This window comes from Balaenoptera borealis, assembly GCF_965194805.1.
Source record: "Balaenoptera borealis genome assembly, chromosome: 1".
Lineage (NCBI taxonomy): Eukaryota > Metazoa > Chordata > Mammalia > Artiodactyla > Balaenopteridae > Balaenoptera > Balaenoptera borealis.
In genome coordinates, this window is record NC_138860.1 from 192109386 (window position 1) to 192134353 (window position 24968).

Here is a 24968-nt window from a genome sequence, read left to right on the forward strand (position 1 = left end):
GGGCTGGGTGTGCAGAGCTGGGTGTGCAGGGCTGGTGTGCAGGGCTGGGTGTGCAGGGTTGGGTGTGCAGGGCTGGGTGTGCAGAGCTGGGTGTGTGGGGCTGGGTGTGCAGAGCTGGTGTGCAGGGTTGGGTGTGCAGGGCTGGTGTGAGGACTGTGCCACCTGCAGAGGCCGCCCCTGTTCCCTTCCGGTCCCTCCACGCTGGGTTTGGGGCTGCCAGATCTGAGACCTGGCACAGTTGGGGATATGTAGCTCACCCCCCAATTATAACTGATTCCGGTTTTGAAAATAAAAGCCATATTTTTTCTGGCTCCCCCAAATTCCGGTGCAGTCTGTCCAGGGCGGCTGTCTATCCAGGGCAGGCATCGTGTCATCCAGACGCACCTGTGGGCCTCAGGGTAACGTGCTGGACCCCACTCCCCGTGCTGTTTGGTGGGGGTAAAGTATGGGGGATGTTTGTGCAGGTCACAGGTGTCAGTGCAGGTGAGGCTCAGGGCGCCCTGGGGGGTGGTGGCGACCTTCTCTCCCCAGAGGCCTGGCCCGCTGAGGGATGTGAGGGATGACGGGGGTGGGGGGAGGATGGCCCCATGTTCCTGGGGTCCCTGCGTGCCTGGGGTTCCCGCACGCACAGCGTGCCCAAGCTCCTGTGGGGGGTAGTGCCCACGCTGCCTCTCCCTTGGGGTGACCTGGGGTTGGGATGCCCCCCAGGACCGCCGGCCTCCCTACCCTGTGGACTGGCACCTTTGGGGAGCCCCTGACCCTTGGTGGGCTCCTGCCCAGAGTGAGAAACGGCAGAGGCCTCCCCCCACCCCCCACCCCCCGCCCCCCCAAGATCTGCTGGGGACGAGTGCTTCTCATGGCCGGCTGCCCTTGAATCTTACAGGCAAGAAAAACGTATGCTTCAGAACATACTACGTCTTAATTTATCTTCCTTTTGTATCATAAATGGTGACACAACGGACGCTGGTCGTTTCTCGTGACCTGTTCTCTGCTGACCTCGGGGAACGAGAGCAGACTCTGAGGTCTGAGGCCCGGGTCACCTTAGGTACTTCTTGCTCCAAGAAGCTTTGGCCCTGGTTCCCTCTGGGCCTCAGTTTCCTCACCTATAAAATGGGCAGGTTGGGCCCATCTCAGGCAGTTCTGGGACTCACTCCCGGGTCCACAGAGCTCTCAGGGCGTCACTACTGACGCCCAGGAGAGGGCCGGGTGGTCCAGAGGGCTTCCTGGAGGAGGGCCTGTGGGCTGAGGAAGGCTTGGAGAGGTGCAGGTGGGGCAGGGTGGGCTTTTCTAGGTGGGAGAAAGGTGGGGGCAGAGGAGCAGAGTGGAGGGAGTGAGTCAGTTTGGCCCAGAGGGGCTGGTGGGGATGGACGGCAGGGAAGGTTCAGCCTGGAATCTGAGGAGACTTAGCGGCCCCCTCTGAGCTGGTTGGAATGACCTGGAACCTGTGCGGCCTGCCCCTCCAGCCCCACCCCACTCTGCGGGGAGGGAGCTCAGTGGTCCCGCCTGGAGCCTCCGCGCCCAGGCCTGCCCCTTGGAAGGAGCCTCTTTCCCCACCGGAGCAGGGCATCGGCGGGTGGGGTCCCGGGAGTGGGCAGGCAGGGCTGCGGGGCTGTGGGGGCCCCGGGCTCTGCCAGGAGGCAGCGGGAGCAGGCGGCCGCCCCTGAGGGCGTGCGGGCGGGAAGCAGGCCCCGGCGGGTCCGGCGCTCCGGGCCTTGGCTCAAGGGTGACTTTGTTTCTGAGCTGGGATAACTGATTAACGGAGAGGAAGCAGGCCTCCCAGGCTGCCCTTCAGGGCTGCCCGCTGCGTCGGAGGGCGGGAGTCTGACCACGGCCCGAGATCCGGACGCCACCGAGGGCTGCTCCTGGCTACCGGCCCTCCTCTCCCTGAGGGGTGCGCAGAGCTGCCCTGCCCCGCCCCGCCAGGCCTCTTCCTCCACTGTGCTCTGCTCCGCCCCGCTGCCCCTGCCCTGGCGGACAGTGTGGCCTTTGGCTTCTCCACACAGGCCCGATTTAGCTGCACTAAACCCCTCCTTTGAGGACAGTTCCCGAAATCTCCAGCGAGCCCCACGCCCTGCAGCAGCTGGCACTGGTGTCTTCTGCTGCCTGGGGTGGGGGCCGTCTCTGGCCGGGGGTGGGGAGGGCCTGCTGGGTTGAATGGAGGTGGTGGGTGGCTTTGATCCTGCCCTCTGCCCTGGCCCTGCTGGCCGTGACAGTCGGCTGGGACAGGTGTGGCCCGCTGCCCTGTACTCGGTGGTCCGCGTCCCTTCAGGGCAGCGGGTCTGCAGACCGCCTGCTCCAGGACAGCCCGGGGGCTGCCCGCACACAGAATCCCAGCCCTTACAAAGCGGCCGACTCTGGGAAGGGCATTCATGTTCGCTCCGTGAATCGTTTAATTACCAGGTTTGTCCCCCAGACCCCACCACCCACAAAGGCGCCTCTGTCTTTCGAGATGACTGTGTCCTCCAGGCCTGCTCGTGCACAATGGGCTTCTCCCAGGGCTGGCCTTCTAATGACATAATTACAGCAGGATCCACCAAGAGGCAGACCCTCCGGGTCTGGGGGTCTGTGAGCTCGCCCCACCTGCCCCCATGCTTCCCGGCTGGGTTTTTGGTGAATAGGCGGCTCCAGTGCCCCTGCCCACGAGGGGCCTGCTTTCCGGGCAGGATCGAGGCTGGGTCTGCGGAGAAGGACAAGGCCTCCCAGCCTCCCCTCCCCTCCCCAGGGCTGCCCCAGGCTGGAGTCCCGCCCATCCTCCTGGGTGGTTTCCTGAAAGGACCCTGTGAATCTGCCCTCTGCCCTTCCCTTGCCTCGGCCCTGGTGCCCTGTCCACACCCCCGGAAGCCAGTCCAGACTCTTCTGGTGAATTGCCCTTCGCTGGGCTGCAAGGGCAGTCCTGGGCGTGCCCTGGGGTGGGCTGGGTGCGTGTCCCATTATACAGATGAGACCACTGAGCCCCGGCAGTTTCTGATTTGCTGGGGTCAGTGAGGTGCTCAGTGCTGGCACACAGCCTCTTGGGCCCAGCAGGGCAGGGCGGGGCGCACGTGGAGGCCCCGCTGGGGTGGGCGAGCCTGGATGGTGTCTGGGGAATCTGTGCAGCCCACGTGCCCTGTGTGGGTCCCTGGACCGTCGCCGCCTTGGGACTGACAAGAGTTGGGGTGCGGGAGTTCCCCGGGTGTGTTGGGGCCGAGGGGCCAGTGCCCGGCCCTCTGACTGACCTTTTCCTGGCAGTGCGCTGGGCTGGTGAAGCCAGGCACCTGCCCAGTCGCCAAGGGGCTGCGGTGCCCCATTTTCCAGCCCCTGGGCAGCTGCGGTGGGCGGCTTGGCACTTCCTATTCTGGACGCAGGAACGGCTGGGCCCAGACGGGCAGGGCAGTGCCGCTGGCCCTGAGACCCCGCTCTGCTGGGAGGCCTCTCGCCTTTCTCTGCAGGGGAGGGGAGCAGGGGAGCCCAGCCCGGTGAAGGGGGGGCTCGATAAGACAAGTGCCTGCCCCACGAGTGCTCACAGCCCTGTGTAGTGGGGCATCGGGGGCGGGGCACAGGGCAGCGGAGGGGGCTGGGGAGGGAGGTGAGGCATGTGCGGGTCCCTGCACGTGGGCGGCTCGGCCTGGGCACAGGGGAGAGGTCCTCACAGGCCGGCCGGGGCCCCTGCCCCCGAGAATGGCGTGTGGAAGGGAACTTGCACACGAAGCCACCTGAGCCTGCCCTCCAGCCCCGTGTGGACACGCCGTCCTGCTCGGGCCGAAGGGGCCGCCTTCTGAGGACCCGTGGGGTGTCCGTGACCGCTGCTGACGCCACCCCCGCCGTGTCGGGCCCCCTTCTCATCACCCCAGGAGTCTGCTGCTTCCCGCACGGCGGAGTCTCCGTGGCTGGCGCTCACCTCTTACCCCAGGGCCCTGGCACCTAAATGAGTCAATAAAACGTAGCAGCTGCCGAGAGGAGCCGTGAGTCAGAATTCCTGCCTGTGGCCATCTGCACACAGAAGCCGTTTCTAGGGCTGATCCTGCCCCTGGGCTTAGGTGGCCACGACCCTGTACCCCAGCGTGGCAGTGCCCTGAGACTTTGTGGAGGGGGCCTGGGGCAGCGGGCCCTGGTGAGCCGAGAGCCCCGGCTCTTCCTGGGCTCCTGAACGGGCATCTCAGCCCTGTGTCCGCTCTGCCCGCTGTGCCTGCCGCCAGAGCTGTCGCTGTTTGGGGGCAAATCCCAGGAGAGGCCCCGATTGCCCACTTTCAGTTCCTGGGGCTGTGCCTGCCTCTCTGTCCAGGCAGGGTAATTCGTGAGGGATCTGCAAGCGAGGGAGCTGGCATTGGCATCCTGGAGCCTGCCCTCGGGTCCCAGTGGCTCCCGGCATCCCAGAGCAGGGCCTGGCCTCTGCGCCCCGGTCGGATGGCGGCCTGGACAGCAGAACGCGCAGAGCCAGGCCAGCTGACTGCGGCAGTTACCGGCGGGGGAGGAGGTGGTGGCCGGCCAGGGTGCTGACAGCCCGCGGAACTGGTCTCCAGCCGGCGCTGGCTGAGGGGGAGCTGCCACCCAGCCAGTCTCGCAGCCATCTGTTCTGCTGGGGACCAGGAGCGGCGGGGCGGGTCACCCCACCATTCAGGGTCAGGGCAAGATGAACCTGCGGTTAGCCCTCCAGCAGCTCCCCTGGGGTCAGAGGGCTCGGGGAGGACGCCCCAAGCTGCTGCCTCTCCTGCTGTGCATCGAGGCTCCACAGGGCCGGCCTCGAGGCCAGAAGGGGGTGCAGGCCATTCCCGGAGCAGGACCGAGCCCAGGTGTCCCACGTGTTCGTGTGCATCCGTGCTCTCCCCAGGGGTTGTGGCCACCCCGACCTGGGGACCCCTTGACCCTCCCTAGGAAACCACAGTGCACGTTGGCGTGTGCAGGCCCGTGAACCCTTGGGACAGAGAAACCGGACGGTTTGGTTCCACGGGTCAGTTGGAAATGTTCTTGGGCAGCGGGCACCTCTGTGGGAGCACGGATTCCTGCCTGTGGAGCCCATCCCCCTCCCCAGCCTGGGCTCAGACAGAGGGGCGCCCTGCACTCCTCCCAGCTCCCTGGGCAGCCTGACGCTGCCTAGTGTGGCCTGGGCTCTGCGAGGGCAGACGGCTCTGCCGAGGCTGGCTGGGCCTCGGAGGGACCCTCGAGTCCACTGGGCCTTTCTGCCATCCCTGGGGACTCTGGCTCCTGTGTCCCCGGCCTTGGATCTGCCCTCCTGGAGGTCAGGGCAGCAGGTCTGGGAGCTGATGCCTCCCGAGGGCGTCTGTCACTGCGTAGGCTGAGGGGTTGGGGAGGGGGGCCCTGCTCTGGCCCATCCAGCCCCAGCCCACGCCGCTGGATCCGCCCCTCCCAAGGGCTGTCCTCCAGGCCGAGGGCAGGGCAGTCTGGGCACAGATAGGTTCAGGGCGGCTCTGGGCTGGATCCAGGACAGACCACTGCCTCCCGGGGTGGTCGAGCTGCTCTTCCCCGGGTGGGCCTCTCTGGGTGCCCCCAGGGTGGGGAGGTTCCTGGGGACACGGTGGCACAGACAAGGTGGCCAGTACCCACATGGCACTCAGTGCCCAGCGCAGGCACCCAGCCCATGCCAGGGCCTTCCTCTCACAGCCCTGCTGGGAGGGCGGCCAGGCATCCTGGGCTCACACCGCCTGTCCCCGGGTGGAGCTGTGTGCGTGGTCTCTGCCCTCCAGAACCCCCGCGAGAGCTCCGGGACTGGGGGCTCCGGGTGCACGTGGGCTTGGGAGCGCTCACACTTTCCTGGGAAAACTCCAGCTTGACCAGCTCCCTGCCCTGCTTTGCCGATGGGGATGCTGAGGTTTCTGAGGGGCCGTCCCCCTGCCCGCCCTGCCTCTGTGGGGCTGGGTGCAGGGCTGAGCCGGGCGGCCTGCTTGTTGCTTGGCTGAGCTGCTGGGGCAGCGGTGGGCACAGGGGGTGCTGCAGGCCGTGCCGGCCGCTCTGCTCACAGCCCCCCGGCCCTCTTGTCTCCCAGGAGCGCACACAGTGTTGGCTGCGTCGTCTGGATTCCCATGTGAGGGGGAAGGTGTCAGGGTTTCTGGCTCCTTCTGTAACTCGAGGCCAGAGGACACCATACCTTGGCTCAGTCAGCCCCGGGATCTACCTGTTGGATCCACAAATGCAGAGCCGTCAGGAAGAGCCCTGAGTGCCTCGGGCCTTCAGGATAGACCCCAGCCCATCACTCTCCCCCTGCCCCGGCCTTCCTGGGTGGGCTGCGGGGTCTCTGAGAGCGGTGCATGTGTCTCAAAGGGCCAGCTGGCTTCAGGATGAGACCCGGGGCTTGGTGGGTGGGGTGAGTGGTCTTGACTGTGTCCCTCTGTCCCTGTGGCCAGGGGCTGGGCGTGATGACATCCCCAGGGACTAAGAGGGCTGTCCTGGGAGGGCTGGGAAATGCTGGCCATCATGTGGCCAAGCTCCTGCCGTCACGCGCAGGAGGCAGGAGGGCTCTTTCCTGGACACTGCGTCCTTCTGGGAGCCTCTAGGGACCGTGCTGGGAGGGTCCTGGGAGCCCGGCACTGTTGGAGCACCTGGAGGTTGCCCGCCTCCCCTGACCCTGGGAGGCCACAGACACACCTGCACTCCCGGTGGGAGTGGGCGGAGGGCAGATGGACGGCACTGGGGAGGGGGGCGGCATGGGTACCGCTCATCGTCATTTCAGAGCCTCAGCCAGATGGGGACACGGGGAGGGCAAAGGTGGGGCTGCAGCTCAAGAGACCAAGTCATCCCACCCAGCTCCTGGTGGCAGGTATGGAGGGGCCCGACTCCTGCCCATTTCCAAGGCCAGGGCTCCGGGAGGGGACAGACAGTTGGGCCCCATGCCTCAGACAGCTGCCCGGCCCCACTCTTCTGAGCAAGGGCATCTCCCCAGGTGAGTGGGGACTTGGTTTCCCCGATGCTGTGGGATGCTGCTTCTGCCGGGCGGCTGCCCCAACCTGAGAACCCAGGCTCCAGGGTCAGAGACAGCTGACGGACATTGTCTGGTCCAAGCCCTTCCTTTTACAGACTGAAGTGTGGCCTAGAGAGGGGCTGCATCTGCCCAGGTCGCCTCCATGTGTGCTCTGTGAGGGCAAGCAGTCCCTGCTGGGCCCTCCTCAATGTATGGATGGATGGATGGATGGATGGGTGGATGGATGGATGGATGGGTGGGTGGGTGGGTGGGTGGGTGGATGATGGATGGATGGGTGGATGGGTGGATGGGTGGGTGGATGGGTGGATGGGTGGATGGGTGGATGATGGATGGATGGATGGATGGGTGGATGACGGATGGATGGGTGGATGATGGATGGATGGATGGGTGGATGACGGATGGATGGGTGGATGATGGATGGATGGATGGATGGGTAGATGAGTGGATGGGTGGATGGCTGATGGAGGGATGGGTGGATGGGTGGGTAATTGAGTGGATGATGGATGGATGGATGGATGATGGGTGGATGGGTGGATGGGGGGATGGATGGGTAAATGGATGGTTGTTGAATGGATGAATGGGTGGATGGATGGATGAATGGGTGGATGGATGGGTGGATGGATGAATGGATGAATGGGTGGATGGATGGATGGATGGATGGGTGGATGGATGGATGGATGGGTGGATGGATGGATGGGTGGATGGATGGATGAATGGGTAGATGGATGGGTGGGTGGATGGGTGGATGGATGGATGGATGGGTGGATGGATGGTTGGGTGGATGGATGGATGGTTGAATGGATGGATGGATGGATGGATGGGTGGATGGATGGATGAATGGGTAGATGGGTGGATGGGTGGATGGATGGGTGGATGGGTGGATGGGTGGGTGGATGGATGGATGGGTGGATGGATGGATGAATGGGTAGATGGATGGATGGGTGGATGGGTGGATGGATGGATGGATGGGTGGATGGATGGATGGGTGGGTGGATGAATGGATGGACGGATGGATGAATAAATGACATGGGGATCCATGGCCAGGCCCACCGCACACCTGCTGACACCCTGTTCTCTTCCTCAGGACCTGCTGGGGCAGACAGCTCCCCCAAGGGCCTGGAAGGTAGTGGAGGCCCCAAGGGGGGTGGGTGAGGTCTGATTCCGTCCAGGAAGCTGCTACCCACGTGCCAGGGGCACAGGCCCAGTGGGATGGGAGGGCGGCAGCTGGCCCTGTGCACTGAGTGGTGTCCACCCAGGCTTCACCCCGTGAGATGCAGACGTCGTGCACACAGGACCAGGCTGTGTGTCCCCTGCCCTTCTCTGTGTTGGCAACTGGCCTTGGCCCCCAGCTGGCACTGGCTTCTGAGGGTGGTCCTGGCTGTTGGAGCCCCTGGAGGGGTTGGAGTCCCAGAGGCCAGCACGGAACGTGGGGCCCGGGAGCCTCCCCTCCCCAAGTGGTGAGCCCCACCCCCAGCCTCTCAGCCCGGGCCCCGCCCCCAGGGGCTCCCAGCCCTGCCTGCCCTCCCAGAGCCTCTGAGGGCTGCAGGGAGATGTCGAGAGAACAGCCACGGGGCGTGTGGGACCCCAGACCTGTCCTGGCAGGGGCTCCTGCCCTCCCCTCCTGAGCGCTCAGGGCGGGGCACTGGCGCCCCCTGGTGGCAGCGAGAGACCAGCGCAGGAGCAGAGGGCTGCCTGGGATCTGTGGTCAACAGTGTGGGCGCCGCTGGGGACAGAGGGCCAGCTTCATGCATTTCCTCCTCCACTCCCTTCGCCAGCCTCACCGGGGATGTCCGATGCCACCTGTGACGGCTGCCGAGGCCTGAGGGACACAAGTGGGAAAGGGAGGGTGAGATCCCGGCGAGGGGTCCGGGGACGTGAATGGGGAAGGGGCGGCCTATGTGCACTGCCCGCGTTCATTCACTCACTTGATCATTCATTCATCTGCCCGCGCATCACTGAACCCCATGTGTCCAGACCCCGTGCCAGGGAGTCGGCTGCCTGCCAGAGGCCTGCATCCTAGTGGGGAGATGACAGGAAGTAAAGAGAACGGTTTCAGGAGTGGTGGCCACGGGGACGGACATCGAGAGGAGGGGAGAGAGAATGATGGGGGCGGCGTGGCCTCTGAGGACCTCAGTACCTTCAGCGGACACAGTGTGAAGACCTGGGGCGGTGGGGTCACGTCCGGCACGGGGAGCCCTGTGGGACAAGCCCGGGGGCCAGCGAGGCCGGCGGCCCCATCACCAAGGCTGTGGTGGGGCGCGGCTGGGGGTTATTCAGTGACCTTGCTTATTGCACGTTTGTGGAGCGTGCACTTACGTCAGGCTGCCAAGAACTTTAAGTTGGGACTGGGGAGCAGGCTCCCGAGTGCCGAGGCTGGAAGCCAGGCAGCCGTGGTGGTTCGTGCCAGGGCCAGACTGGTGGCCGGGGTGACGCCAGGCCAGGGCAGAGAGAGCGAGCCAGCGCGGGGGGAGAGGAGGCTGACTGTGGGTCCAGGCGAGGGGAGGCTCCGAGTGAGGGAAAGAGGTGGCTCCCAGGGTCTGGTCCAGGAGATGCAGTGGGTAGCGGGGGTTCCTGAAACCAGGAAGACCAGGGCGGGAGCAGCCGGCAGGAATGTGGGGCTTCTGTTTAGGCCTCTGTGCCAGGAGGGGCAGGTGTGTCAGGGAGGTGCCCCCTGCCCTGGGGGGTGGTGGGCATCTGGGTGGGTGCCTGCATGAGGCCACAGCCGTGCCTTCTTAGAAGTGTAGGCACCACAGGGCCCGGGCCTCCGGATGCTCGGGGTGGCGGCACCAGCCTCCCTCTGGTCTGTGCCCCCATCTGTTGGAATGAGGCTGGACTTGCCAGCCTGCTCGGGCCTCTTGGAGTCAAACACTGGGAGTATCAGCCTCGTTTCTCCTCGGGGCTGCCTGCAGGCTGGAGGAGGGCTCTTTGCAGAAAACATAGAACTTACACTCAAATCCAGATTTCAAATGAAGTAATCATCACTGTTGAATGTTCCTTCTTTCAGCAAGCATTCTTCCAAAATTTATTTGCTGACCTTTACCGTGCGCCAGGCACAGCTGGGGGCTTGCCACGCCGTGGCTGCTGAGCCGACGTGGCCTGATCTCAGGGACTTTCAGTCCAGGGGGAGTAAGGAGTCCCACCGCCAGAGGTGTGATGGGGCCAGGAAGGGGGACGTGTAAGCTGACCCGGCCCGAGCTGGGGTGGGGCAGCTGCCCTATGGGGTGACTCTGTGCTCCTCTGTGCTTACCCAGACCCATTAGTCTGTCCGTCTGCCTGAGCCCACAGTTCTGGGATCCTGTTGGCACCGAGCGTGGGGCTCAACACCGGGGCCTGCAGGGACGCTTCTATGGAGAGCCTCCCCGGTCAAGCCCCTGGAGCTCTTGGGGAGAGCGAGCTGCCCGCCCGAGGGTGAGGCCTGGGAGGGGCCAGCCTCGTGTCCTGGACAGGGGCAGGTCTGGCGGAGGGGCTCCCAGCAGGGCAGGTGCTTGGCTGGCCAGAGGCTTAAGAGCGTCCAGTCCCCCGGTTTCACACCAGGGTGTTGGAGCCTGGCCGAGCACTCTCACCCCAGGGTGACGGGGCTCCCACCGAGGCCCAGCCCCATGCCTGGTAGGGTTCTGAGCTCTGCTTCAGGAAATAATAGAGAAGTGCTAGTTCCCACCCCCTCCCCCTCCCCCTCCCCCTCCCCCTCCCAGTTCTTCCTGATCTTGGCTTAGAGACAGAGAAAGAGGCAAAGAGAGGGCATCATGCCCTGTTGTCCAGAGCAGAGGGTGGTGCCCGGTATTGAGGCCATCCATGGTCAGGATTGCACTGTGTGGGCCTCGACAGTGCATGGGATTAGAGTGACTCTGGGGGACCCCACGTGAGCTCAGGAACCAGAGTTCTTGGTACAGAGAGAGAGAGAGAGAGAGACGCACCACGTGCATGCACACACACGCTCCTGCACACACACACGCGCACACACAGAGGAGATGAGCTGAGAGAGTGCTTGGCTCGGCCCACACCAGCGCTCCCCGAGCCTCACCCCTGCCGCGGGGGCAGCTCAGAAGAAGAGGCGGGCGCCCGGCTGCAGGCCTGTCTCTCCGCCAAAGCGTGAAACGTCCCAGGAACTCAGCCTTGGAGTGGGGAGTGGAGACCTGGACATTTGGGGAACCAAGGAATGTTCTTGGCTCCCTTCTGGGCCTTTTGCATTTTGTCTTGTTTTCTGGGAAACAAATGGAAAAAAAAGCCCCATTCCCACATTTTTGGAGGCTGATTTGTATAAACAGACCAAACCCGATAACTTTCAGAGTAAACAGAGAAACAGTCCGAAGTCAGGCAGTGGGTCCTGGGCCGAGGGCAGAAGGTGATGGAGCCCTTCTGGTCCTGTCTGGGCCGCTCCACTTCCTTCAGCGCCTTTAATAATAACTTCATGCCAATGGCCTGCTGGGGTCCTGCTTGGGAACCTTCATGGCCCCCATCAGCAACTTTGCCTGACCTCCCTTGATGCCTGCCCCTCACCCCATCCTGGGCCTCAGGGAGGGCCTGGCTGGACTGGCAGTGGGAGTCCCCACTTAGCCCTTGCGCCCCCTCCCTTCACTGGTTCCCCAAAGCTCCTGAAGCCTGAATCCCGTTCTTTGTGCACGGAGCCAGTGGCAGGACGTGCGGCCTCCTATTCTGAAAGCTGTCTCTCCTGCCCGGTGGGGTCTTCTCTGCGTGCCCCCTGCCTGCTTGAGGCAAGCGCTTTGTGAAAACTCACAGCATCACCTGACCCTGGGCCACCTCTGTGCCTGGCCCTGAGGGTACTGAGGGGCTAAGAGCTGACTCCTGCCCTGCAGAGCCTCTGGGCTCCGAGAAAGTGTGGGCTCTGGTACAGGAGAGGCCTGGGGGAGGGAGAGCCCAGCAGTGGGTGACCTGAGCCCACCACCCCACCCTCGGCCTGCCCCTGTGACCTTCTCCCGGAGGGGACCACCTGGTGACCCTGGAAATCCACAGCAGGTGAGGCCTGTCTGACTATTTCTAGGTGACCCACTCTTGGTTTCCATGGTTGTCCTGGAAACCACAGATGGGGAGGGGGTTGACAGGGCCCAGCCTCTCTTGGCCCCGGGAAGGAATCCCCGAACCTGGAGAGCTTTCCTCTAGGAAAACCGTGTGAGCAGCTCTGTGCCCTTAAAAGCATGTTCCTAAGTGAAGGAAGCCCGTCTGAAAAGGCTACACGCTGTATGATTCCAACTAGTGACATTCTGGAAAAGGCAAAACTATGGAGATGGCACAAAGATGGTCGTTGCCAGGACCTGGGGGAGGGGGGGATGAGTAGGGGGAGCACAGGGGCCGTCTAGGGCAGTGAAACTCCTCCATACGATGCTGTCGTGATGGATACACCCACAGGACAGCGAGAGTGGTCCTCGCGTAAACCGCGGGCTTCAGTGAATAATGACGTCTCGGTACTTGTCCGTTTATCGTAATAAATGTAGACACGAACAAAGGATGTTAATAATAGAGAAGGTCATGTGTGTTGGGGAGATGGGAGTGCAAGGAACTCTCTGTACTCTCTGCTCAATTTTTCCGTAAACCTAAAACTGCTCTACGAAATAATATCTATGAATTCCAAACAAAAGATGAAACAAACCCAGCCTTCTGAGCCTTCGGGACTGGCCCTGCCTGAGCTGGTCCCGAGAGTGTCTCCCCACTCCCAGGGTTGGGTCGGCTCCTCGCTTTCTTTCTCTGCTTTATTTGGGTTATCTTGGCATATTGCTTAGTGCACCTTCAGGAGCCTCTCTGTCCTTTGTCCCCTGAGGACGGGCTCCGTGGGTCCTTTCTACCTGCCTGGTCCCCTCACTCCTCATGAGCCATTTGGTTTCTCATCGTCATCGTTACAAATGTTTGGAAGTTGCTCTGAAGGGTCAAGCATCCAGGTTCCCCGTGCCATCCCTGCAAAGCTTCTGAGCAAGAGGGACCCCTTCTGTGGCAAGGCCAGTTTCTCCACCAAACCAGGAGAAACCATCCCCTGGAATGCAGCGGCCTTAAAATGATGGTCAAGACTGAGGTCCCATCAGGGTGCAAGTAGCTGGGCCTGATGACCGGCCCCATCACGCTCCAAGCCCGCAGGGTTCCTTCTTCACCCGCTGGGTCCCAGGCACTGGCCTTGGACGGAGTTGCGTTCATTCCAGACCTTCCAGGTGCGGCAGTCTTGGCAGAGAGGCAGAGAGAGGTCTCCTAAGGTATTCCGTTTTAGAAGGAAACGAGAAAGGAGGCCGAGGAGTCACGTGTATTTATGAGCCAATGCCAGGGCGGCAATGTCCAGAGAGAGAGAGACAGAGACAGAGAGAGAGGAGAGGAGATTGCAGGAGGGCCGCCCCCCGAGGCTGAGCTGCCACCAGGGAGGGGCACTGAACCAGGTTGTTTGCTGCTCAGGTGAGGGTGGGCAGGAAATGTGTGTCCTTCAGACAGGTCCAGACGAGAAAGCCTCGTTTTAGCCAAGACAGATGATAAATCCCAAACTTTCAGAGCCAGCAGAGCAGGGTGGTGGTGGTGGGGATGGTTGCCTCGCAGAGTCTCTGTCCTGTGCAGGAGGACCCATGGGGCTCCTTTAGAGGACAGACTCTCCGCGAACTCGAAGACAGGGCTTGGCGCTCAGCGATCATCCTTGCAGCAGTGGGACGCGCGGCCCCCGCGTCTCCTGCACCTGCCCCAGCAGCACCCCTTGGAGAGACCGATGGATTCCTTGGAGCCAGAGTAGCGTCGGCCCTGGGGACGCTGCTTCCAGGAGGCCTCCCGGGTTTTCCTTTCTGGGCTTCTCCCTTCGGGTTGCTCTCTCGGGCTCCCTCTCCCCACATCCTGGAAGTCTTCCCTCCCTCCCTGGCTGGTGGGGCCCTGCGAGCAGAGACAGTATGTCCTCACAGGGGTGTTGGACGCTGGTGGATGCTTGTGGGTGTGGATGAGTGATGTGTGGGCCCCTCATCCCTCTGGCCTGTGCTGAGCTGGGGTGGGGTATGATGGGAATTGCATTGGAATGTTCTGGCTGCCCTGGCTGGCGGACTTCTGAGCTGCAGGAGAGAGATAACCACCCAGCCAGGTGGCAGCAGGCTTACAGAGCAACTCCCCTCCCAGTGTCGGGGTGGGGGGGGCCTCCCCGGGCCGGCCCAGCTGGGCGGGATGCCCTCTGGCCAAGGGCAAGTTGCAGCCCTGGAGCAGTGTGAAGAATTCTTCTCTAAAGAAGTAGTTTTCGTTCTTTCCAGTTTTAAAGGTGATACATGCCCGATGACTGTATTAGTTTTCTTTTGCTGCAGTGACAGATTGCCCAGACTTAGGGGATTAAGACACACATTTATTATCTCACTGTTCTGAGGTCACAAGTCCAACATGGGTCTCACCGGGCTCAAGTCCAGCTGGGGGCAGGGCGGGCTCGTCCTGGAGGCTCCGAGCGAGAGGCTGCCCCTGGCCTTTGCCAGCTTTAGGGGTGCCTGAGGTTCTTGGCTCGCGGCCCGTTCCTCCACGTTCAAAGCCAGCAGCGAGGTGCCTCTCACGCCCTCACCTCTCTACTCTGACTCTCTGACCCTGTGATGACACTGGACCCGCCCACATCGTCCAGGACATGCCCCTATTGCAAGGTCAGCCCATTGGCAACTGTAATTCCACTTTGCCCTGTTAGGATCTGGGGATGAGGACTTGGACATCTTTGGGGGCCCTTATTCTGTCTGCTCCAGTAACTAAGTATTGGGAAACAGAAAAAAATGATTGCAGCCCCACCACCTGCACCCAGCAGGCCGGCGGCGTTCTGGAATGTTCTCGTAGCTGTGAGCATCTGCATGCTTTATGCTATTTTCCTGGGTCATTTTTGCTGGGGCCTCGTCTACTCTCCGGAGCGTCCCATTTTGGACGACAGGTCATGTGCTGCCCGCCCCGGGCCGCGTGGGTCTTGCGTGTTCCCTGAGCAGTGGGTGGGCCTCTTGGTCGTCCTCTGTGGGGCTGCAGGCTGTCCCGGTGGGGGGACGTCCCCAAGCTGCAGAGGGGGCAGCGCCGGGAGGCCTGGTGTGTGTGCTGGATGGAAGCTGCAGGCGTCTTGTCTTTACAGGAGTTTCTCCTACCCCGGCTCGCTCCTGCTCCGAGAGGGGGTAACTGCGAATTTTATTCCCTCCGTCAAACAGCTTTGGACCTTCCCGTTTCCCCGGCAACCTCGTAAAGCGTGTGTGACATTTTCTGCCCCAGGTTGCTCCTTGGGGGCTCTCTGGACCAGGGTGGCGGAGATCAATCTGGAAACGGGTGCTTCACACAGGGCTCCAGGTTACATGGGGGCTGACAGGCCCCACTCCCCGTCCTGGGAACTCCTGGCGGGGTCGGGGGCTGAACACTGACCCACAGGGCGGCCCACCAACATGGCCAAAATCAGCGCCCAGACCAGGGAGGCTGCCCCCTCTGTGACAGGCTGAGCCGAGCCGTCTCCGCTGGCCGCGGCCCTGCTCTGGCCGGTTCCCGTGCCGCTGGGACCCTGTCGTCCTGTGCGGGAGGGTGGGCTGTGGTGGGACAGCTCTTGGAGCTGGGGGCTTGTTTCAAACCATTTGCACCTTGATGGATGTCAGAAGGATGCTGGGCAGGTCTCCACAGTAACTGTGTTTTCAGCCGGGGGCAGGGGTGGGTCTGCCTTTGGGCCCTGGTCCCCGCCCCACCTGGCAGACTCTTCCCTGGGAGCCAGGGAGCCGGGAGGGAATGTGGTCCGGGAGCTTCTGGGACAAGCTGAGGCGGGTCCTGGCCTGGCCGCACGGCGAGGCAGGGAGGCGCGAGGAGGGGCTTCTGCGCCGCCCTCTGGGGCCTCTGCGTTTTTGTAACGGGCCCAGGCGGCCACGAGAGTGAGCTGGAGTCTGGCTTCGGCTGCTGTGGGCCTGGGTCCTAGGCCGGGCCCGGGGGCTGTGCTGCTTTGGGCTTTCATTTCTGACTCGAATGGAATTAAGTACCGACGAGGGATCCGTCCTCTCCGAGGGGTCCCTCGGATCCCCTAGCCGTCCTTCTCTGCATGCATTCCTCTGCCCGTTTTCGGGATGAGGACACCGAGGCCCGGAGGGGTTTTGCGATGGGCCGTGTTCACCCAGCGGCCAAGAGGCCGAGCCAGCCCAGACCCTAGGCCGTGCCCTCGGGACCCCAGCCCTGCTTTGGGCGCTGCCCCACCCAGCTTCTGGCTGAGGGCAGCGCAGGGCGGAGGCCACTGCTGTCCAGGCCTGGATGCGGGGGTGGGAGGCATGCGGCCACGAGGCCAGGAGCCCCGGCTCGTGGACGAGGCAAGGGGAGGCTCGCCCCTCGGGCCTCAGGACGGAGCTTGGCCATGCTGACGCTTGGTTTCAGCCCAGGGACATTGATTCTGTTCTCGTGATCCCCAGAACAAAGGAGGATACATTTCTGTTGTTTAAGCCACCAGATCTGTGATCCTTTGTCACTGCAGCCCAGGACACTATACCAGCACCTCTGACTGTGGCCCGGACACCCTGGGGCCGCTTGCCTGACTCCAGGTGAATTTCCAGCTCCCCTGGGTCGGAGCTGAGGCCCCTCCTGCAGCTCTGCCCCCAGCCCGGCCTGCTGCAGAGCCCTCCTCCTCTGCCTGCCTGGTCTTCCCGACGCCCCTGCCTTCCCAGCCTGGTCCTCGCTGGGAGCCACCTTGTCTCCCACAGGCTGATGGCGAGGGCCCAGCCCAGTCCCGGGTTTTGTCGCTGCTTTGTGGCCCCCACGGCATCTGTCCCCCCGAGGCTGGCTCAGAGCCCCTGCAGGGTCCTTGCCTCACTTGTCTCGGAGGCCGAACCCCTGCCTGCGACACGCAGTCGGTGCCCGGGAAGGGGGTCTCTGGGGTGGGGCGGGGCGCACACGCTCCGAGGCAGGCCCCGACCTGCACTGGCTGGGGTGCCGAGCAGGCGTGTCGGCCTGCGGAGCAAGCTCACTCAGGGAGCCCCACTTGTCCGGCCTCCCCCCGGGGGCACGGGGCGGTGGGGGGACATTCCTGGGGAGATGGACTCTGCAGGCCAGGGAGGGGCTCCCCGTGCCGGTCCATCTGTGCTGGCCGCAGGGATGCTCGGGTCGCCCCTCTCCCCAGGCGCTGACCTCCTGCCCTTCAGTGGGGCCGGGAGGGTGAGGGGCTGCCCACGCTCCCCCGGGGAGTTGCCTCTCCAGGCCCCCTGCAGCTCAGGGCCCTTTGTGAAGCTGCACCCCCCGCTCCCCGCATACTTCGAGCTCCTCTGTCTCTGTCTCTGGAGCCCCGCACGGCTGACTCGGGTCCAGCTGGTTTTCGTCAGCCCTCCCGGCTGAGATTTTGGAAGCAGCCCTGACCTGTCTGGGTGACACCTGGCTGCAGGAAGAGAGGATTCTTGGCCTCCTCGGCAGGCAGGGCCTTGTAAATCCTGGCTCCTGACAGGTAGCCTGAGGCCTAGGTGGGCGGACGGGGATAAGGGCTGACTGTCCCCAGAGCCAAGGCCTGGCCACGTCCCGGCCTGGTGGGCTGGGCGGCCTCCCTTTGGGTGGTCTCAGCTTCCGTTCTCGGGGTGAGACTTCCTCATCCTCACAGTTTGGCGCGGGGGTCCCTCGGCCTGCCCTGTGCCCTCCCCTGGAGCCATGTGCCTTTTCTCAGCCGCTTCACACCTGGGCGACTCGGAGGCCCACCACTGGCCGTCCAGACCGGGCCGGGCTGGGCTCTGATTCCAGCCTCGTGTGTACCTCGCAGTCACCCTCAGAGCCCCACTGTCACACCCAGGCTGCTGGCGGGCGGGCAGGGGGGTGTGGAGACCACGTCTCTCAGGGGGGCCCTCATGTTCCCCGGGGGTCGGGAAAGCACGCTACTCACTCTGCGGCCCCTGGTGGCCGCGTCAGCTGGAAGGTCAAGGCCTCCGGCGCCCTCGCCCAGGCTGGGTGGCCGCTGGCTACTTAGGGCCTCTGTAGCCCGAGGCAGGGCCCTGTGCCCGGGGCCAGAGCCATCCAGGAGCCGAGGCCCAGGCACCCGCTTCCTGCTGCACCGAATCCCTGGACATCGGCCGTGTGGGGGCCGGTCTGAGGAGCGCTTTTTAAAAATTGAGGTGGAATTCATGTGACATAAAATCGATCCCTCTGAAGCGTGCAGTTCAGTGACATCAAGCACGTTCACAGTGTGGTATAACCACCTCCCCCACGTACTTCATCCCGAAGGAGGCCCCGGACCCATCAGTCAGCCGCTCCCCACCACCCAGCCCCTGGCTTCCACTCATCCACTGTCTCTGTGGATTTGCCTGTTCTGGACGTTTCCTCTAAACAGAATCACACAGTATGAGGCTTCCGTGTCTGGCTTCTCACCGAGCATCGTGTTTCTGAGGTTCACCTCGCTGCCGCGCTGTGCTCCCTTCTGTGGCCGAACGCTGTCCGGCGGCAGGGCTGGACCACGTGGGCCTATCCCCTCGTCTGTCGATGGACACGAGCTGTGTCCACGTGCGCTGCTGTGGCCGCGCCTGCACAGGCGTGCGTCTAAGTCCCTGTTTCGGTTCTTTCAGGCAGATGCCTGCAGTGGGCTTGCCGGGTCCTGCGGGGACTCTTGGCTTCGTCGAGGGAGGTGTTACGTTCTTCTGGCGGACATCCCCCCCAGGGAGCGGGCTGGGGCAGCCGCCTCCCCCCTCAGGGCCCTTTAGGCTGGCCTTTCGCTCTGTGTGGCGAGGGGGTGGGTGAGAAGGATGGAGGGCCAGCTCTGGGGGTCAGCGTCCACGCTCCACGCGCACGCTCAGAGGCCTGGCTTGAGGCCCAGAGGCCACTCCGCCCTGCCGCCTCGCCGCAGAAATGGGAGGAATGCACCCCGGAGGCACCCTGGAACCCCCGGAAACGCCGCCTTCCCTCGGGTTGCGGTGCTCCTGGGCTGGTTGCCCGAGAGGCCAGGGTTTCGGGGCGCCTGCCTCCTGAGTGCTTGCTGGAGCAGCGCCCTCCGTCACCGGCCAGACAGGCCCCAGCGGCAGCTCCAGGCAAGGACTTGTCTCAGGGCAGGCCAGGACCTGGCCTTCGACCTCCTGACCTCGCCTGGGCTCAGGCCACCCCTGCGACAAGCTGGAGCGTTGGGCCCGTCAGGCGACCAGGCCACTGGGCTCCCGTTCACCCCCCGCCCCCCCGCCCCAGACTGGCTTCATGAGCAAGAAAGGCAGTCAGACCCCGGGTGGTTTCCTGGGCTGTGTCATTGCCCCCGTAAAATTCTGGTCCACACGTGATGGGCCAGAGCTGGAATGGGGTCCCTGAGGGCCGGCCAGCTGGGTCCCCTGCGGGGAGGGTCGGGCTGCCGGGAGTAGCCGTTGGAATTTGGCTCAGGGTATCCCGCGCTGGGGTCCCTGGTGAACTGATGGATCATTCTAGAAGCAGGAGGTTTGTGCTGCACGCCACCCTGGGCCAGGACTTCCCAGGATCTGCTCCCAGAAGCCCCCAGGTAGCCCTGGTCTCCGCACCCAGACCTGGAGCCCCAAACACCCGGTCTTGGGGCAGGAAGGAAAGGGGGGTGTCTCTCTGTCTCTCCTTCCCGGGCCTGTGCAGGGAGCTCCGGGCCCCTCTGCCACTGGCCTCCCATGGGTTCCAGCCCAGGCCTGGCTGCTGGGCTGCGGCAGTCCCCTGTCCCCCACCCTGAGGCTGGCCGGGGAGGGGTCATTGCTGGCCCTGCCCTTGGCAGGGCTGCCCATCGTCCTGGGGTACCCACAGGGCGCACAGCTGCCCCCCAACCCTGAGCTGCCCCCAGCCTGAAAGATCTGCTGTTTACTTTGGTTTTTGAATCAGCCATACGGATTCAGAAAGGATTTAGGGAGTCCCTTCCACCCCTTCCCCAGGCACCCACGAGGCACCCGCGGGCACCTACTCTTACAGCTTCATTCCACAGCCGTGTGCGGGCTTGTTCTCGGTGCTGGAGTTACAGCAAGGAGGCGACGAGGTCAAGGCCCCGTGCCCACGAGGCTTGGGTTCTGGAGGGGCTGCGGGTACAGTGGTGCTGGTCCAGAGGTGCTATGCATGAAAAGCGCAGCCTCTAGCTGCGGCAGGTGGGGAGTTAAACAGGTGATCAATCCCCCTCCGCCCCGCCCCAGCAGGTGACTTGAACCTGATGTGCAGAATCTGGGCCCTCCCCCGAGCTCTGCTCCTGCCCAGGATGGCGGGTTCTTTACGACTGTATCCCTCACCCCGTAGCTGTGTACACAGCAGGTGGTCAGCAGAGGGGAGCCTGCGGAATCTGCCCAGCTCCTCCCTGGCCCTGGGCAGGGTCACCTCCTTCTCAGTCTGGGCTGCCACTGCCTGGGGAGGGGTCACGGGGAGGGCCAGCCCCCTGCCCGCTCTGCTTCTCTCCGGGAGGCCCTGGGTGTGATGTTTGTGCAGTGGCAACTGAGGGCATCCTGTGGCCCCCTGCCTGCCTGGCCTGGCCTGGGCCCCGGGACCCTGAGACTAATGGGGCCCAGTTTCCACGCTGAGGCTGGCACGGTCCAGCTGTGAGCAGATACAGGTGCTGAGCAGCCCCGAGTGCAGAGACACAAGGGGCTCAGCTCAGCCAGGGGGTGCAGGGGGCTGCCAGGGTGCTGAGCCTCGGTACCCAGCATGCAGATACCGGGGGGCAGGGGCACTGAGGGCCAGGCAGACATGGCGCCCCCAGGGTGCCGTCCAGACTGCGGGTGGAGGGACGCATCAGGTGCCCTTGTGAGTTCCAGGCCCTGCAGCCCCCGGTGCCCCGTCAGCCAGCAGGGCTTTTCTGCGGGTGTAGGAGTCCCTGAGGCTCCGGGCCACAGTGGCCCCCTGTCACCGGCATCCACGGGGTCAGGGCAGGGCGCGGCGCTGTGGGGCAGCTGTGAGGCTGACCCTGCCCTGGCGGTGGTGCGGGGGCCCTGGGGACCCTGCCGTGTCAGCAGCTGTGGGAGGGCACCCTCGGCCTGCGGCCCCGCTGCCTGGGGCACAGCCCAAAGATCAGGACCGGCCCTGGGGCTTCGGGGGGCTCGCACCTGGCTGCTCCCCTCTGGAGGGCTGGTGGGGAAACCCTGGGCACCCCGGCTCTGACCCCCGGGCTGGGCTGAGCACGGTTTCGCCCTGTGTAACTCTCTAGGAATTCCCAGAAAATTCCCGATGTTAACCTTGCGGGCCGGGGCTGACAGCTGCATTCCAGCACCGCCTTTCCCGTGGGACCGTGGCCTCCCCTGCAGCCTAAGCCAGGCTCGGGGTCTCCCAGGGACCCTCCCGAGGAAGTACCAGCAGAGATGAGTGCCGAAGCGGGGGGGCGGGGGGCTTGGCCTTGGGTGGGGCTGCAGCCCCTGTTTGTCTGGGCCGCGAGCCTCCAGGCGAGGGTGGCGCTTCCAGCAGCTGCACCCGGAGAGCTGTGCTGGCACCTGGCCATCCATGGCCTGTGGCTCACTGGGGTCTCCGCTTGGCTCCGGGTCATATTCCCCATGAGACCAGGAGAGCCGCTGCCTTTGGCCTTGAAAGGCTGGGAGGACAGAGCAGAGCCCCTCAGACCTCGTGCAGGCAGCACAGTGTGGGGCTGGGGGTGGGCAGAGGTGCCTGGTCCCCTTGTCACTCCACACCTGTGAGGTGTTCTGGGAAACGAGGCACCTGGGTCCTCCAGGCCCCGGCTGGTAGGCTTGGGTATGTGAGGCCATGATGCCACCAGCCCCAGGCAGGTGTCTGGCACTCCAGCTGGCCGCATGCCCCGTCCCAGGGGAAGCACCATGATCCTGCACCCGCAAAGGCTGAGCAGGGGCTGGGGGAGCCGTGGGTTCAGCAAGGTGGCCTCGTGGTTGGGGTCTCCTGCCCGCTCCGCTCCGCACGCCAGAGCCCAGCGTCCTGTCCAGGCCTGGCTCACGTGCCACACGACCCCAACAGACCAGAGAGTGGGGGGAGATCTGGGTCCGGGGGTGAGGGGTGGGGCTCTACCAGGTCTGGGGACAGCTGTGAGGGTGGCAGTGGGGACTCCTCTGGCCTCAGTGCTGGGGGAGGCCTGGTTTCCCCAGCAAACCGGCAGCTGGATGGGAACACGTGCAGAGGCCGTTCTCGCGGGGACTCGGCTCCTTGGGGAGCAGGGCCCGCTCCTGTGCCCAGCTGTACCCGCGTGGCATTCCTGCCAAACCGCACTGGAATGCCTTAGGCCGGGCTGCTGGTCCTGGGTGTGGGAAGGACCTGGCTGGCAGCACAGCCCCCTGCTGTGGGCAGGCCGATGGACAGGTTCCCGCTCTCGTGGGGCCTGTCTGGGGGGTGAGGTTGGCCCGTCCCTGCCAGGCCGTGTCATGCTGTGCCATGGGAGTCCTGAGCTTCGCCTGGCCCCGCGCTGGGCTCACTCGTGTCTCCCCCCTCGCAGACGTGGACGAGTGTGCCACTGGCAACGGGGGCTGTGAGGGCCAGTGTCGCAACGCCCTGGGTGGCTTCTACTGCCGCTGCCCCCCCGGCCACCAGCTGCAGGGAGATGGCAAGACCTGCCAAGGTAGGTCTTTGGCCCAGACCCCGGCCAGCCCGCTGCCACTGCCTGGCCTTGGGCTCAGCGCCCCTGCCCTGGTCGATCCCTGGGGCCACCTGCTCCCCACCCCGGGCTGCTCGAGGAGGGCCACTCGGGGTCCTGGGTGGTGATGGCCAGCTCCTCGGGGTCCTCCCTGCCCGACCTCTCCCCACACCTTTGGGGAGTCCACACGTTGCTCCTGAAAGTAGCCTTGGGGGAGTCAGAGAGCCTGATGCGGGTGGAGAGCCCCTGGGGGCCGTGCAGGGAGAGGGAGGTTGCTCTGCTTGGGGAAGATGCAGCTGGCGGCGGGCGGCGGGGTTGGGGTGGGGGGGCGGCCAGCTGACTTGCGTGCAGCTGCAGGGCCCCCCGTGAGGGACGGAGGGCGGGCTGTGTGGCCGGGCTGCACGGGGACACCGGGGGGCACCCTGCCCTGCCAAGGACTGGCTGAGGTCCTCAGCTCTGGGCGTGTACCACTGCTGGCAGGCTGTCAGCTAAATCAAGAACAGACAGAGGAAAATTCCTGGAGAGGAGAGAGGGGAACAGGTTAGCGCTGAGGCCGGGAGGGAGCAGGGGAGGGGGTGCGGGGGCCCACGCCGCTCCCCCCATCTCCCCCACCCTCCTGCACCTGCGCCGCCCCTGCCTGGCTCCCGACCCCAGGACTGGTGGGCAGCTTGGCCCTCCTGAGAGCACGGGGGCTGTGAGCTGGCGGGCATCTGCGCTCCCTCCCCAGAACAGCATCAGACAGCTGCGGTCATCTCAGAACACTGTCTCCCGCTTTGCCAGAGGCCAGCTGTGAGCCGTTGCTCAGGCTGGGGGCAGCGGCGGGGGGACAGCCACTGGACTGGGGGTCTGGGCGCCGGGGGAGCCTGCCCTGGCCGAGATGGTCTGCGAACGGGGCTCACTTCCGGCGTGTTTTCGTCAGCAGCGAGGCTGGGGGAGGGGGCGAGCGCAGCGGAGAGGCGGCAATGACCTGTGGCTCACAGCCCGGGACCTGGGGACCCTGTGCCTCTGGGGAGGGGGGTGAGCAGGAGCCAGACGACGACGTCACCCACCCTCGTCCTGCTGTTGGCCTTGGTTTCCCCTTCCATGAAGTGAGCCCCTGGGAAGTGGGTGACAGATCTCACCCAGGCCCGCAGCTCTGCCCCAGGGCACGCCGAGTGCAGGTGCAGCTGGGGGGAGGAGTACCCCGCCCCAGACCTGTGTCCGCTCTTCTGTCGGCACCCCCTGAAGTGGGGGTGGCTGCACTGGTGTCGGGAAGGAATCAGCGGCCTTGAACTTGCCGGGCCCAGGGCAGGCCCCGCATGCGCCTCAGGCCCCCTCACCTGCCCCCAGCTTCCCCGCCTCTGCGAGCCCCAGGGATGCCCGCACGCAAGACACGTGCTCCTGCATGGAGGTCTCCTGGCCTTCGACCCACGGGAGGTGCCCGTGGAGGGTCCCGTTCCCCACCCACGTCTGCCGCTGGCACACTGCTGCCCTCGCGGCCTCTCTGAGCCTCTTCTGCATCCGGCGTCCCTGCTGTGAGGCGTCCCCAGCCCAGTGGCCTCCAGATTGGGGCTGGGTCTCGGGTTTCCCGTTCCCTGCCCCTTCTGGTCCTTAGCCCCCAGAACCCGCGGCTGGGCAACCCAGCCCCTTGTTGGTGCCTGGGAGGCCCTGGGTCTCCCAGGTCCAGGGCTCAGGCCAGGCCCTGGGGGGGCATGCTGGGGCTGCCCCGGGGCTGGGCGTCTTCTGACTTGTGCTCTGGGCTCCCAGTCCTGACCCGGGGCCCAGAGGCCAGATGCGGTCCTGGAACACAAGTCCACAACTTGGCTACAGCAGAGGGTCAGCAGGCCTGGCCCTGACGGCGTTCCTTGGGGGGCTTTGGAATCCCTTAATCCAGAGTGTCCCGAGGACAGGCAAGGTGGTTGCTACCTGGCTGTTGGCTGAAGGCAGGGGTACCAGCGATACGACCAGGGAGGGGGCCAGGCAGGAGAGATTGGCCTCAGACCCTGCACACCGCCGCGCCTGCCCTTTCCTCCCTCTCGGCCCCTCCCCGGCCCCGGCCCCCCCGGGAGCTTGCTGACCCTGGCTCTGCGTGTTTGGGATGGCTGGGGCTCCGAGTCACCGCGTGGCCGAGAGGGCTCTGCTGAGAGCCAAGCGCCTGCTGTTTTCTCTGTCCCCCTGCCAGCCCTGCCGCCCCTGAAATCGCAGCTCCGGCGAGTGAGCGGGGCTCTGGCGGTGGCCGGCTGGCCTAGTGCAAGCAGAGCCGACAGGAAATCAAGATGTTACCACAGACAGGATGGCTCTGCCGCTCACACGTGGGGCCGTGCGCCGAGTCGCCGGTGGGGTGAGCCCAGAAACCGCTCCAGTGATAATCGACGCGATAAGACTGAGCGCTGGCATGGGGGCCTGGCCGGAGGGTGCCTTGGCCCCCGACCCGGGGAGAGTCGCCAGGCCGTGTGTCTGTCATGTTCTGGGGGGCCGTGCTGGGCAGGAGCCATGCTCCCCTCTGCTGGGGGGGCAGGTGCCTGGGGCTGGGCACGTCACCCAGGTGAGGCCGCGTGCCTACTGCTGCTCCCCCGGCCGCCCCGGTAGGGCGTGGCCTCTGACAGGTGCCGGCCCTCCGCCCCAGACCCGAGGGCCGGTGGGCTCAGACCTGCGGTTTAGGGAGGT

The 24968-nt window shown here is 64.7% G+C and overlaps 1 protein-coding gene across 6 annotated transcripts in view; it reads left to right on the top strand.

The window, feature by feature from the left end:
- The window catches only part of MEGF6 (multiple EGF like domains 6), a 99512-nt gene that overhangs the window by 24518 nt on the left and 50026 nt on the right, over positions 1–24968 (top strand). Inside the window, exon 1 of one of the 6 annotated variants that reach the window (XM_082354596.1) lies at positions 22098–22307. The exons of the other annotated variants lie outside the window; for them this stretch is intronic. Within the exon in view, the coding sequence (XP_082210722.1) occupies positions 22124–22307 (184 nt within the window). The 5' untranslated portion in view covers positions 22098–22123. Of the gene's footprint in view, positions 1–22097; positions 22308–24968 lie in introns of those variants that run through there. 6 annotated transcript variants of the gene reach the window in all.